At 42.5% G+C, this 13,862-nt stretch overlaps 1 protein-coding gene across 2 annotated transcripts in view; it reads right to left on the bottom strand.

Annotated features, from left to right (window-relative positions):
• The window catches only part of CD99L2 (CD99 molecule like 2), a 111,309-nt gene that overhangs the window by 41,076 nt on the left and 56,371 nt on the right, over positions 1-13,862 (bottom strand). For both annotated transcript variants that reach the window (XM_040405789.1, XM_040405790.1), the window contains exons 3-4: positions 11,479-11,523; positions 7,425-7,502 (exon numbers count right to left, since the gene is read on the bottom strand). In XM_040405789.1, the coding sequence (XP_040261723.1) occupies positions 7,425-7,502; positions 11,479-11,523 (123 nt within the window). The remainder of the gene's footprint in view (positions 1-7,424; positions 7,503-11,478; positions 11,524-13,862) is intronic.

Below are 13,862 nucleotides of genomic sequence, written 5' to 3'. Positions count from 1 at the left end.
ATTTAGAGTTGATGCTGGGAATGTGCAGTGGTAAATCTCACTAGTGCTATGTATACCAGTTAATTTTTTTTTTTTTATGCCCAATGTCTACTACAGGGTTCGAGTCCATCAGTCCTCAAGAAAAAGTCTACACACCCCTGTTAAAATGTCAGGTTTCTGTTCTGTAAAAAAAAAAATGAGACAAAGAAAAATCATTTCAGAACTTTTTCCACCTTTAATGTGACCTATAAACTGTACCACTCAATTGAAAAACAAACTGAAATCTTTTAGGTGGAGGGGGGGAAAAAAAAAAACAATTATGTGGTTGCATAAGTGTGCACACGCTCTTATAATTGGGGATGTAGCTGTGTTCAGAATTAAGCAATCACATTCAAAATCATGGTAAATATGAGTCAGCATACACCTGCCATCATTTAAAGTGCCTCTGATTAACCCCAAATAAAGTTCAGCTGCTGTAGTTGGTCTTTCCTGAAATTTTCTTAGTCGCATCCCACAGCAAAAGCCATGGTCCACAGAGAGCTTCCAAAGCATCAGAGGGATCTCATTGTTAAAAAGTATCAGTCAGGAGAAGGGTACAAAAGAATTTCCAAGGCATTAGATATATCATGGAACACAGTGAAGACAGTCATCATCAAGTGGAGCAAATATGGCACAACAGTGACATTACCAAGAACTGGACGTCCCTCCAAAATTGATGGAAAGACTAGAAGAAAACTGGTCTGGGAGGCTACCAAGAGGCCTACAGCAACATTAAAGGAGCTGTAGGAATATCTGGCAAGTACTGGCTGTGTGTTACATGTGACAACAATCTCCTGTATTCTTCATATGTCTGGGCTATGGGGTAGAGTGCCAAGACGAAAGCCTTTTCTTACGAAGAAAAACATCCAAGCCAGGCTACATTTTGCAAAAACACATCTAAAGTCTCCCAAAAGCATGTGGTAGAAAGCTGAACATGAAGAGGAACTTCATCTTTCAGCATGACAACGACCCACAGCATACATCCAAATCAACAAAGGAATGGCTTCACCAGAAGAAGATTAAAGTTTTGTAATGGTCCAGCCAGAGCCCAGACCTGAATTCGATTGAAAATCTGTGGGGTGATCTGAAGAGGGCTGTGCACAGGAGATGCCCTCGCAATCTGACAGATTTGGAGTGTTTTTGCAAAGAAGAGTGGGCAAATCTTGCCAAATCAAAATGTGCCATGCTAATAGACTCATACCCAAAAGACTGAGTGCTGTAATCAAATCAAAAGGTGCTTCAACAAAGTATTAGTTTAAGGGTGTGCACACTTATGCAACCATATTATTTTATTTTTATATTTTTTCTTCCCTCTACCTAAAAGATTTTAGTTTGTTTTTCAATTCAGTTGTACAGTTTATAGGTCACATTAAAGGTGGAAAAAGTTCTGAAATGATTTGTCAAATTTTTTTACATCACAGAAACCTGACATTTTAACAGGGGTGTGTAGACTTTTTATATCCACTGTAAATAGATATATATTGTGGGGTTTCGCTCTGGTAGATCGGGTAAGCGGGCGCAGTACAGAGTCCACTTGCTGGCAGTTCTGCCTCCAGTAGTCCACAGCAGGCTTTAGGGGGCCTGTTTCCCCAGCATGCAGCTCTCAGCCCTCCAGCACGGCACAAAACCTAAGATCCCAAAAACAGAGACATCTCTGCTGAGCCCAGCTGCCTATTTAAGGACAGCCAGGTGCTGCCAAAACCCGGACCGGCACTTAAACTCCGGTCCGGTATTTGACCTCACCTGGCTGGAAACCAGCCCAGCCGCACATGCTGAGAGGAAAATACCTGCCTTGCCAGACACAACCCCTTACTGTGTCAAACATATTATAATTTTTTTCATATACCGTATTTTTCACCCTATAAGACGCCCATAAGATGCACCTAGGTTTTTGAGGAGGAAAATAAGAAAAAAGATATTTTTAACCAAAATGTGTGCTTTTGGTGGGTTTTGAACTAATGGTGGTCTGTGGATGACACTATTATGGGGGATCTGTGGATGACGCACTATTATGGGGGATCTGTGTATGGCACTGTTATGGGAGAAGATCTGTGGATGACACTTATGGGGGAGGATCTTTGGATGACACTGTTATGGGGGGGGGATCTTTGGATGACACTGTTATGGGGGGGGGATCTGTGGATGACACTGTTATGGGGGGGTGGGGATCTGTGGATGACACATATATAGCATCTTATGCTATATATGTGTCATCCACAGATTTCTCTCCCCCCCCCCCATAACAGTGTCCCTGTGTAAATAGTGACCCTCAATACAGGGGGTAGAGGCCGGCATTTGGTGTTGAAATCGCGGCGGGGCCCAGTGAAGTCACTGTACTCTATTAAACCGAGCCCCGCCCACAGCAGGCAGTATTTATATGTAAAGTGTAGGCAATCCATATGTAAAGTATAGCAATCCTCTGGGGTAGCGCACTCCACAAGGTACTCACTATGAAACTCTCGTACTAGCAGGCAGGCTGGCCAGTCACTCACTTCGTTACACACATGCCCCTCCCACTTTATTAATGAAGCATGCGCGTGATGAAGTGAGTGACCGGCCAGACTGCCTGCTAGTATGGGAGTTTCACAGTGAGTACTACGTGGATTGCGCTACCACAGAGGATTGCTATACTTTACATATGGATTACCTACACTTTACATATGAATACTGCTTTGTGCGGAACCCAGTGTAATAGAGTACAGTGACTGCATCGGGCCCCGCCGCGATTCCAACAGTACAGTTGCCGGCCTCCAGCCCCTCCTCCCTCCCCGCTGATACATCGCAGGCCGCATCGCGGCCCGCGATGTATCAGTGTTAGCAAAGTAAAAATGGCAGCATTCGCCCCGTAAGACGCACTGCCTTTGCCCCCCCCCACACTTTTTCGTCTTATGGGGCGAAAAATACGGTATATATACACACACACACACACATACTACTCACAAAAAGTTTTGCATGTGGGTGAAATTTCAGGCTGAACCTAAAAAAAGACTCTGACATTTACAGGTGAACTTAATTTGACCTGCTCTAAACTTTTGAATGCACATGTCCAACTATTCAATGTTTCAGTACTTTTTGCACAACTTGCTGTTCTCTAACAAGGAGCTTAACGGCAAAATTCACAACAGGTGTTTGATCTATGAATCGACCAATAAATTTCCTGGTTCAATTAGAATTTGTATTAAACAGTCCTCCTCATCATGTTGTTCACATTTTGACATCATGAGACCAAGATGACACCTAACAATTGATGATCAGTACCTCGTTGTGAGCGCTTCAAGCAGGATGTTCTCAGACAGAAGTGGGCACTGATCTTAGAGTGTTACAGAGTGTCATCAGTAGGTTGCAACACAGATACAGAGAGACTTGAAGAGTCACAGAAAGGCATAGAAGTGGATGTCCTTTGGCCATGTCCCACACTGGATTACCGCTTTATTGTGAACAATGCTCTGAAGAACCGGATGATGAATGCCACTGAACTTCAGGCACATTTAAGGAGGATGGGAGCAGCCAAGCGTCACGTCAGACTATTCAAAACCGTTTACATCACTGTGGTCTGTGTACTAGACGACCTGCAAGGGTATCTGACCACCCCACCAGGCACAGGCGTCATCGTCTTGCATGGGCCAGGGAGCATCTATGCTGGATGAAGGACCACTGGGCCTCAGTGCTGTTCGCTGATGAAAGTCAATTCACGCTGAGGAGAAATGATGGCCGCCAACGATGTTGTAGACATCAAGGAGAGCGATATGCAGCAGCCACAGACGAGCCTTTGGTGGTGGTATTGTTATATGGTGTGTCTGGTGAATGGTACCGTGACAAGCCCATACTACTTGAATAACATCATTAATCCAGTTTTACCTCTGCATGAAGAGCACAGGGAATTTCATCTTCAAGGACGACAATGCACCAGCTCATCGAGGTTGCATCATTAGGGAACGGCTGCTGGAGACTGGGGTACCACAAATGGAGTGGCCTACACTTTCTACAGACCTGAATCCCATTGAAAACCTATGAGATCAGCTGAGTCGTCATGTAGAGGCTCGTAACTCTGTACCCCAGAACCTCAATGACCTGAGGGCCGCCCAACAAGAAGAGTAGGATGCCATGCCTCAGCAGACAATAAGACGACTTGTGAACAGTGATATGACTTTGTTGTCAAGCTGTAATTAATGCTCAAGGCCACGTGACAAGTTTTTGAGACACTGACATTTTTGTGGGGGTACAACTACCACTGGTGTTGGCTTTTGTTTCAATAAATTGTTTGAGATGAGGAAATCACCATTGCTGCTTCTACTTAAATGCCCGACTTTCATGATATAATATCACTGTAGCGTGAACTTTCTACATTTTACATAAATTTCACCTGAAAGCCAAATATCCCTAACTTTTTGCGAGTAGTATGTGTGTGTGTCAGAGTCTAATTTCATACACAGCAACATCACAGGAAGTCTTGGGCAGCTAGGCACAAGCTACATGGGCGTCATACCCTCGATCTGAACTAACTCACTGTGACACCAACAAAATCCAATAGTCCAATGTTAACCGCCTCACGTCCGCCCATAGGATATAAACGTCCTATTGGTGGACGTCTATTTCTGACAGCACGTTTTAAAACGTCCTGTCAGAAATAGCAGCTGCACGCTAATCGTGCAGCTGCTGATCGGGTTGCCCGCTGTCAGTGACAGCAGGGCAACCCTAAGACAAGGCAGGGACAGTGCCCAGGTGTCCCTGCCTTCACGATCGCTGCAGACACAGCGCTCACCGAGCGCTGTGTCTGCAGAGAAGGAAGCGCTGTGCGCTTCCTGTTCCGGCCCAGCGGTCATGTGACCGCCGTGACCGGAGAGTGCAGGGGCTGTGTGAGGTCTCTCAGAGACCTCGATCAGCCCTGCTGTGAGGCTGTACAGCACAGGATTGCTGCTGTACAGCCTCTATAGGGGTGCATTTGTCCTGTAACTGGGGCTACTATCTCAGCCCCAGTTACAGGAGAAATCAACTGTGAAAAAAAAAAGAAAAAGTGAAGCAAATGTCCCCCAGAGGTCTTGTATGACCTTATGGGGGACGAAAAGTGTAAAAAAAATAAAAAAAATAAAGGGTTGAAAAAATAAAATAAAATAAAGTTTCACATGTAAAAAAAAAAAAAAGTTCCCAAGTTAGGAATAAAAAAAAAAAAATTAAAATAGAAAAAATAAAGTAAAATAGACATATTTAGTATTGCCGCGTCTGTAAAAACCAGCTCTATAAAAATATCACATGACCTAACCCCTCAGATGAACACCGTAAAAAATAAATAAAAAAAACTGTGTCAAAACAAGCTATTTTTGTCACCTTGCATCACAAAAGGTGCAACACCAAGTGATCAAAAACGCGTATGTCCCACAAAATGGTACCAATAAAACCGTCACCTCATCCCGCAAAAAATGAGCCCCTACATAAGAAAATCTCTCAAAAAATAAAAAAACTATAGCTCTTAGAACATGGAGACACTAAAACATAATTTTTTTGGTTTCAAAAATGCTATTATTGTGTTAAAGTGAAACAAATAAAAAAAAGTATACATATTAGGTATTGCCGCGTCCGTAAAAACCAGCTCTATAAAAATATCACATGACCTAACCCCTCGGGTGAACACCGTAAAAAAAAAAAAAAAAAAAAATGTGTCAAAACAAGCAATTTTTGTCACCTTGCATCACAAAAGGTGCAACACCAAGTGATCAAAAACGCGTATGTCCCACAAAATGGTACCAATAAAACCGTCACCTCATCCCGCAAAAAATGAGCCCCTACATAAGAAAATCTCTCAAAAAATAAAAAAACTATAGCTCTCAGAACATGGACACATTAAAACATAATTTTTTGGTTTCAAAAATGCTATTATTGTGTAAAACTTTAATAAATGAGAAAAAGTATACATATTAGGTATCGCCACGTCCGTAACAATCTGCTCTATAAAAATGTCACTTGACTGAACCCCTAAGGTGAACGCTGTAAAAATAAATAAATAGAAACTGTGCTAAAACAACCAATTTTTTGGTCACCTTGCCCCATAAAGTGTTATATTGAATGATCAAAAAATTATATGTACCCAAAAATAGTACTAATAAAACTGGCACCTTATCCCCTAGTTTCCAAAATGGGGTCACTTCTTGGGAGTTTCTACTGTAAGGGTGCATCAGGGGGCTTCAAATGGGACATGGCATCTAAAAACCATGTGGAGTTCCTTTCCTTCTGCGCCCTGCCGTGTGCCCATACAGCAGTTTACGACCACATGTGGGGTGTTTCTGTAAACCGCAGAATCTGGGTAATAAATATTGAGTTTTGTTTGGCTGTTAACCATCGATGTGTTAGAGAAAAAAATTGATTAAAATGGAAAATCTGCCAAAAAAGTGAAATTTAAAAATTTGATCTCCATTTTCCTTTAATTCTTGTGGAACGCCTAAAGGGTTAACAAAGTTTGTAAAATCGGTTTTGAATACCTTGAGGGGTGTAGTTTCTACAATGGGGTCATTTATGGGGGTATCCACTATGTAGGCCCCACAAAGTGACTTCAGACCTGAACTGGTCCTTATAAAGTGGGTTTTGGCAATTTTCTTAAAAATTTGAAGAATTGCTTCTAAACTTCTAAGCCTTCTAACGTCCTAAAAAAATAAAATGACATTTCCAAAATGATGCCAACATAAAGTAGACATATGGGGAATGTTAAATAATAAATATTTTATGAGGTATCACTTTCTGTTTTAAAAGCAGAGAAATTGAAATTTAGAAAATTGCAAATTTTTCAAATTTTTGGGTAAATTTGGGATTTTTTCATAAATAAAGGTGAAATATTTTGACTCAAATTTATGATTATCATGAAGTACAATGTGTCACGAGAAAACACTCTCTGAATGACTTGGATAAATAAAGGCGTTCCAAAGTTATTACCACATAAAGTGAGATATGTCCGTTTTGCAAAATTTGGCCTGGTCAGGAAGGGGGCAAAGGGCCCAGATGGGAAGTGGTTAAGTCACTTTGTTTTGAAGAATGACGAGCCAAGAACTCCATATGTCAGAGAGGAGATGAATACAACTAAGAATGCTCATGGTAACACTATATTATGTACTTGGAGCAGCATTCTAGGAGGAGAAGCTTTTACTTGACTAGTACAACACAAAGTTTCTATAAACCATTTTAAAAAAAATGTAGAAAATACAAAACTGATGGTGGTTTTAATTCTTGAGGTTTGAATATCACAAGTCTTTGAGTAACCACTTCCTTTCTTGTCTTCTCTGTGTGCACTGCTTTACACTACTTTTTACTATTTTATATATTTAGAGGCTTTTGTTACCACTCATTTTACCTTCTTTCTCCTAAAACCAATGCTGCAAGCACATAAGCACCTGTGCATATAGTACAGCTATCAGAATTACCTGGCTTCTTAGTTGGACGTTTGGGGACAACTTTGGGTGGTTGTGTGGCATCAAAGAAGTCTGTCAAGTCAAAATCATCTGCATAGGAAAAGGAAAAATAAGATTAATATTATATAAATAAAAAAAATTCAGTCCTGCCCATGGAGCAGAAATATCACCCTTATCACTCACGGAAATGTATCAGGTCTCATAACGCAACACCATATAATGCACCGTTATAGTCAATGGGAATCCAGCAAAATCCGTCAGACTGCTCTCCGCCAGAACAGCCCGCTGTATCCCTTAGTCACATACACAAATGTGCCATTTGTAGTGGTTATCCTTGACATCTAATATCTCTACACTAGGGTATACAGATAGCATATATGTGTGCAGTATAGCAGTACTACACACTTTATGATAAGGCAGCACAATGTACGCGTGTGGTATAACAATACTATGTGGAGTTCAATTTAACGAGCAGCGTTGGGGGTTTTCCTAATCTTTACCCAAGATAAAAAAAAAACTTGCTTAAACTGCTGGTTGGACAAGTACCCTTGTTTCTTATTTCTTCGTCATGTAAAGTGAAGAATACTTCAGCAGACAAAACCTAATAAATGAGTGTCTATAAAAGCCGATATGGAAGAAATCCAAAGCCATTTGTAGCCTCTGTGCTGCAAATCTGCAGACTCATCACTCTGTTGCTTATGCTGTAGAATATTAGATCAGCTGTCAGCAATGCAGCTCACCTCCAAATCACAGGCTGAATGCGGAGAACTGCAGAACACATATGAACGGTCAGTGATCGGGAGCAAAATCTTAACCCAGTGTTTTCTGACCCAGCAGATCACTAATTAAACCCACTGATCTCCAAACTCAGTGCCTAGTGCAGTTCTCCTGTCGTTCTTTAAACCCGTAGTTTGGAGTGGAGGGTTTCATGACTGCCCTGCATCCAGTAGTACATTCATATCATTCTCATAAGTGGGAAGGATTTTGATGGTATCATCATATTAAAGGGGTTGTCCCATGAGAAATATTCTATAGTTTTCAAACCAGCACCTGGAACTCAATAATTTTGTAATTGCATGTAATTAAAAATTTTGTACAGCCACAGTTATTCAATAAAAAGTATCTGTATAGTGCCACCTGCTGTTTTTTTTCTTATTATTTCTTTGACCTGCTCACTGAGATGGCCGCACATGCTCAGTTTCATCCTTCAACTGCCTCCTGAGCTGTGATAGGAGAGCTGAGACACGCCTCCTGAGCTGTGATAGGGAGAGCTGAGACACGCCCCCTTAGCTGCACCAGAAAAGATACTCCCCTTGAGCGGTCAGCTCGATATAAATCTAACAGATCATTAAGTGGGGTACGGGGCTGGTTCTAGCTTTGCTAGAAAGAGATTGTCATGTACTATATGATGTCCGATTTTCATTTTTACATTAATCATGGGATAACCCCTTTAAGGAACACCTTGGCTCACAAAAGAATTGTCTAGGGTAATAGGAACATTTCAGATAATTGCTGTACATGCCAATCCTTAAAGGTTTTGTCCACTTTTTGGCTAGTCTTACACAATGTGTATGCAAGATGACTATATGGCACTTACTAATATAAAATATAAAAGTAAAAACAGGCACTCACCAGCTGGCAGGTCTATAAGTAGTAGCTTTATATAATACTAAAATATATATAAAATTGTGCATAGAAATTTCACATAAAAATACATAAATCGTTTAAAAAACACATAAATTGTTTGAAAAAAACATGAAATACACTGAGGACAATATATCTGTGCATACAGTTATATTCCTATATATTCCCTGTAATGGCTATCTAAATGGATATAATGCTCTTGGTCATTTCATACAGATGTGCAGTATAATAGATGTGCAAATAATACAAATCATACACTTATAAGTGAGTTGAGGTAGATATCCTGTGAAAAATAGTTTTGGGAGTCCTCTAGGTGTGGCTTATATTGGATTTATTTATGTTTTTAGACATATTTTTAGATATATTTTTAGATGTATTTTAATAAATAAAGAGTATTTAACGGTATAAAATTAAAGTTAAGGAGTATATATATTTATACACATATGTAGTAGCTTGCACTGAGGATATAAGCAAAATGTGAATAGGAGGAATCCATCACGGGTTTTGGTGGGATTCTTGAGAATCGCAGTATATAAGGAAGAAGGGTAGTACTCGCATTATAGCCACTGAGGAAGAGGGCGGACCCTCGAAACGCGTCTGGCTGGTCCTGCGAGTGTGAAACTACCCACCTTAACCCGAATATATCTACCATCGGAAGTTTACTATACAGTTCGGAAGATTCCAGTGCAATCAAAGCTGGCCCGAGGTATCGCGAGACTACGCGAACTCTGCAGTTTACTTCCTGTTTGCTGACACGCAAGGAAGCATCCTCGTGGAACGCCGAGATCAGCGAGCGGCAATTCTACAGTGTCGGATCCCGTGTTAATCCGGGAGACACAAACAATCCAGCGTCTTTCAGAGTGGCACCCCCATAGAGGACAGTCACAACTAGGGGAAGGTAAGAGGGTTTGAAGAACCAGGGGGACGCCCCAGTTTTAAAAACCCGACCACATTGTACCTAACCCTAATTATATATCTGATGCACAGAGGAATTGATACAAAAATGCCATATTGAATGGAAACAATTACACCTTCCTATTTAAGGAACTGCTACTAGGTCTTCATAAGACTTTCTTCACCAAACACCAACCTCACAGGATTGTCATTTTTCTTCTTTTTTTGGCACAATTATACCTTTTACAGGTTATATATATATTTTTCACAGGACACTTATATTTTTTCACAGGATATCTACCTCAACTCACTTATAAGTGTATGATTTGTATTATTTGCACATCTATTATACTGCACATCTGTATGAAATGACCAAGATCATTATATCCATTTAGATAGCCATTACAGGGAATATATAGGAATATAACTGTATACACAGATATATTGTCCTCAGTGTATTTCATGTTTTTTTCAAACAATTTATGTGTTTTTTAAACGATTTATGTATTTTTATGTGAAATTTCTATGCACAATTTTATATATATTTTAGTATTATATAAAGCTACTACTTATAGACCTGCCAGCTGGTGAGTGCCTGTTTTTACTTTTATATTTTATATATCTCGCTACACGGGATGAATAGGTGAATCATCCAAAAAACAGAGCACCTTTACCATATTATCAGATACGGGTGAGCCACGATATATATATATTATACTTACTAATATAGCCTTTATTGATATTCTGTAAAAAAAAAAAAAAAAAACATTTCCCGAACTCTGGTTCAGTTCCAAGTGGCTGCTGATGGAGGGTCATGTGACCAGACACATGACTAAGTCTTCTCCATTCCACACTCTGCACCTGCACTAAACTTCCACAAGTGCAAGAGTAGATGGTAGGTCTGTAAATCGAGGAGGCTAAGTGATGTGTCTGATCACATGACCCTCCATCAGCAGCCATTTTATGGACAGGATCTCTGTGCGGACAGGACAAAACACCTGCCCAAAAGAGGACATACCTTATAAAGTATAAAAATGGTAAGGTCAGATAGTCATCTCACATACACATTGGTATCCAGAAAGTGGCCATCTGCTTTAATAGTCATGAATGATTGCATATTATCAGACCTATAACTGCTCAGAAACTCTGCACTAAATTGGTGGGGGTCCAACAACCGGTACCCCCGCCGATCAGCCGTTTACAAAGGCACCGGCGCTCCGTGGCCTTCTCGCAGCTTTCCCCAGGCCAGTGACAACACGTTCATCGGTCACATGGCCTAGGCGCACCCCAGTCTCATTGAAGTGAAGCACAGCCGCTATACTATGTATGTATGGCGCTGTGCTCGGTGAGCTGAGAGAAGGCTGCGGCACTCACCGGTTCCTTCTCAAAACAGCTGATCGCGAGGGTCCCAGGTGTCGGACCCCCACAGATCAGATACTGATCACCTATCCTAATGATATGTTTATATAAAAGCACAGCAACCCCCCTTTAACTATTACATTAAAGAAGTAGAAATAAATATTCTTACCCACGTTGTGTGTTGGAATTTTTGGTGGTTTCGGTGCAGGTTTAGCTATTTCAGAAAACCGACAAAAAAAACACTAGTTATGAAGTTTACAATATCTCTGCACAGAACTGTCTTTTTAATTCAAGACGAAAAAAATGTATTTCACTTGTATTCAATATTTTCCCCTGCTGTAATACCACATATCAAGCAGAGGTTATAAACGAGAGCATCAGAACAAGTCACGAGCTCAGAAAACAGCCTTCAACAGCATCAGAGCAGTGGAGTCGTTAAGCTGAATTTCCAACTCTGACTGCTTTATTTTTCCCCACTCCGAATCCAACCGCCTAAGGCCTCATGCACACGACCGTTGTGTGCATCCGTGGCCGTTGTGCCGTTTTCCGTTTTTTTTCGCGGACCCATTGACTTTCAATGGGTCCGTGGAAAAAACGGAAAATGCACCGTTTGGCAGCCGCATCCGTGAGCCGTGTTTCCTGGCCGTGAAAAAAATATGACCTGTCCTATTTTTTTCACGGCCAACGGTTCACGGACCCATTCAAGTCAATGGGTCCGTGAATCGTAGGATCCGTGGCCGTAGGTTAGTTTTTATACAGACGGATCCGAAGATCCGTCTGCATAAAAGCTTTTTCAAAGCTGAGTTTTCACTTCGTGAAAACTCAGAACCGACATTATATTCTAACACAGAAGCGTTCCCATGGTGATGGGGACGCTTCTAGTTAGAATACACTACAAACTGTGTACAAGACTGCCCCCTGCTGCCTGGCAGCACCCGATCTCTTACAGGGGGCCGTGATCAGCACAATTAACCCCTTCAGGTGCGGCACCTGAAGGGGTTAATTGTGCTGATCACGGCCCCCTGTAAGAGATCAGGGCTGCCAGGCAGCAGGGGGCAGACCCTCCCCCCCCCCCCCCAGTTTGAATATCATTGGTGGCCAGTGCGGCCCCCCCCCCCTCCCTCTATTGTAATAATTCGTTGGTGGCACAGTGTGCGCCCCCCCCCCTCCCTCCCGCTATTGTAATAATTCGTGGGTGGCACAGTGTGCGCCCCCCATCGGCCCCCCCTCCCTCTATAGCATTAACAACATTGGTGGCCAGTGTGCGGCCTCCCATCTCTCCCCCCCCCCCCCCCCCCCCCATCATTGGTGGCAGCGGAGTTCCGATCGGAGTCCCAGTTTAATCGCTGGGGCTCCGATCGGTAACCATGGCAACCGGGACGCTACTACAGTCCTGGTTGCCATGGTTACTTAGCAATAGTACAATAGTAGAAGATTCATACTTACCTGCTCCAGGCTGCTGCTGCGATGTTAGTGTCCGGCCGGGAGCTCCACCTACTGGTAAGTGACAGGTCTGTGCGGCGCATTGCTAAATGAACTGTCACTTACTAGTAGGAGGAGCTCCCGGCCGGACACGAACCTCGCAGCTCCCAGGTAAGTATGAATCTTTACTATTGTACTATTGCTAGTAACCCGCTGCCACCAATGATCGGGGGGGGGGGGGGGGAAGATGGGAGGCCGCACACTGGCCACCAATGTTGTTAATGCTATAGAGGGAGGGGGGGCCAATGGGGGGCGCACACTGTGCCACCAACGATTTATTACAATAGAGGGAGGAGGGGGGGGGGGCCGCACTGGCCACCAATGATATTCAAACTGGGGAGGGGGGGATCTGCCCCCTGCTGCCTGGCAGCCCTGATCTCTTACAGGGGGATATGATAGTACAATTAACCCCTTCAGGTGCGGCACCTAAGGGGTTAATTGTGCTGATCACGGCCCCCTGTAAGAGATCGGAGGCTGCTAGGCAGCAGGGGGCAGTCATGTACACAGTTTGTAGTATATTCTAACTAGAAGCGTCCCCATCACCATGGGAACGCCTCTGTGTTAGAATATACTGTCGGAAATGAGGTTTCACGATCTCACTCATATCCGACAGTATATTCTAACATAGAGGCGTTCCCATGGTGATGGGGACGCTTCAAGTTAAAATATACCATCGGATTGGAGAAAACTCTGATCTGATGGTATAAAAGGGACTCCAGACTTTACATTGAAAGTCAATGGGGACGGATCCGTTTGAAATGGCACCATATTGTGTCAACGTCAAACGGATCCGTCCCCATTGACTTGCATTGTAATTCAGGACGGATCCGTTTGGCTCCGCACGGCCAGGCGGACACCAAAACGACTTTTTTTTCATGTCCGTGGATCCTCCAAAAATCAAGGAAGACCCACGGACGAAAAAACGGTCACGGATCACGGGAAAACAGAACCCCGTTTTGCGGACCGCAAAAAAATACGGTCGTGTGCATGAGGCCTAAAACGGATTTAAACTTAAAGGGATGTCTCACTTCGGCAAATGGCATTTATGATATAGACAAAGTTAACACAAGA

This window comes from Bufo bufo, chromosome 8 (genome assembly GCF_905171765.1).
Source record: "Bufo bufo chromosome 8, aBufBuf1.1, whole genome shotgun sequence".
In the NCBI taxonomy this organism is placed as follows: Eukaryota; Metazoa; Chordata; class Amphibia; order Anura; family Bufonidae; genus Bufo; species Bufo bufo.
The sequence above is the reverse complement of the archived record's forward strand: the minus strand, read 5'-3'. Positions and strand labels throughout refer to the sequence as shown.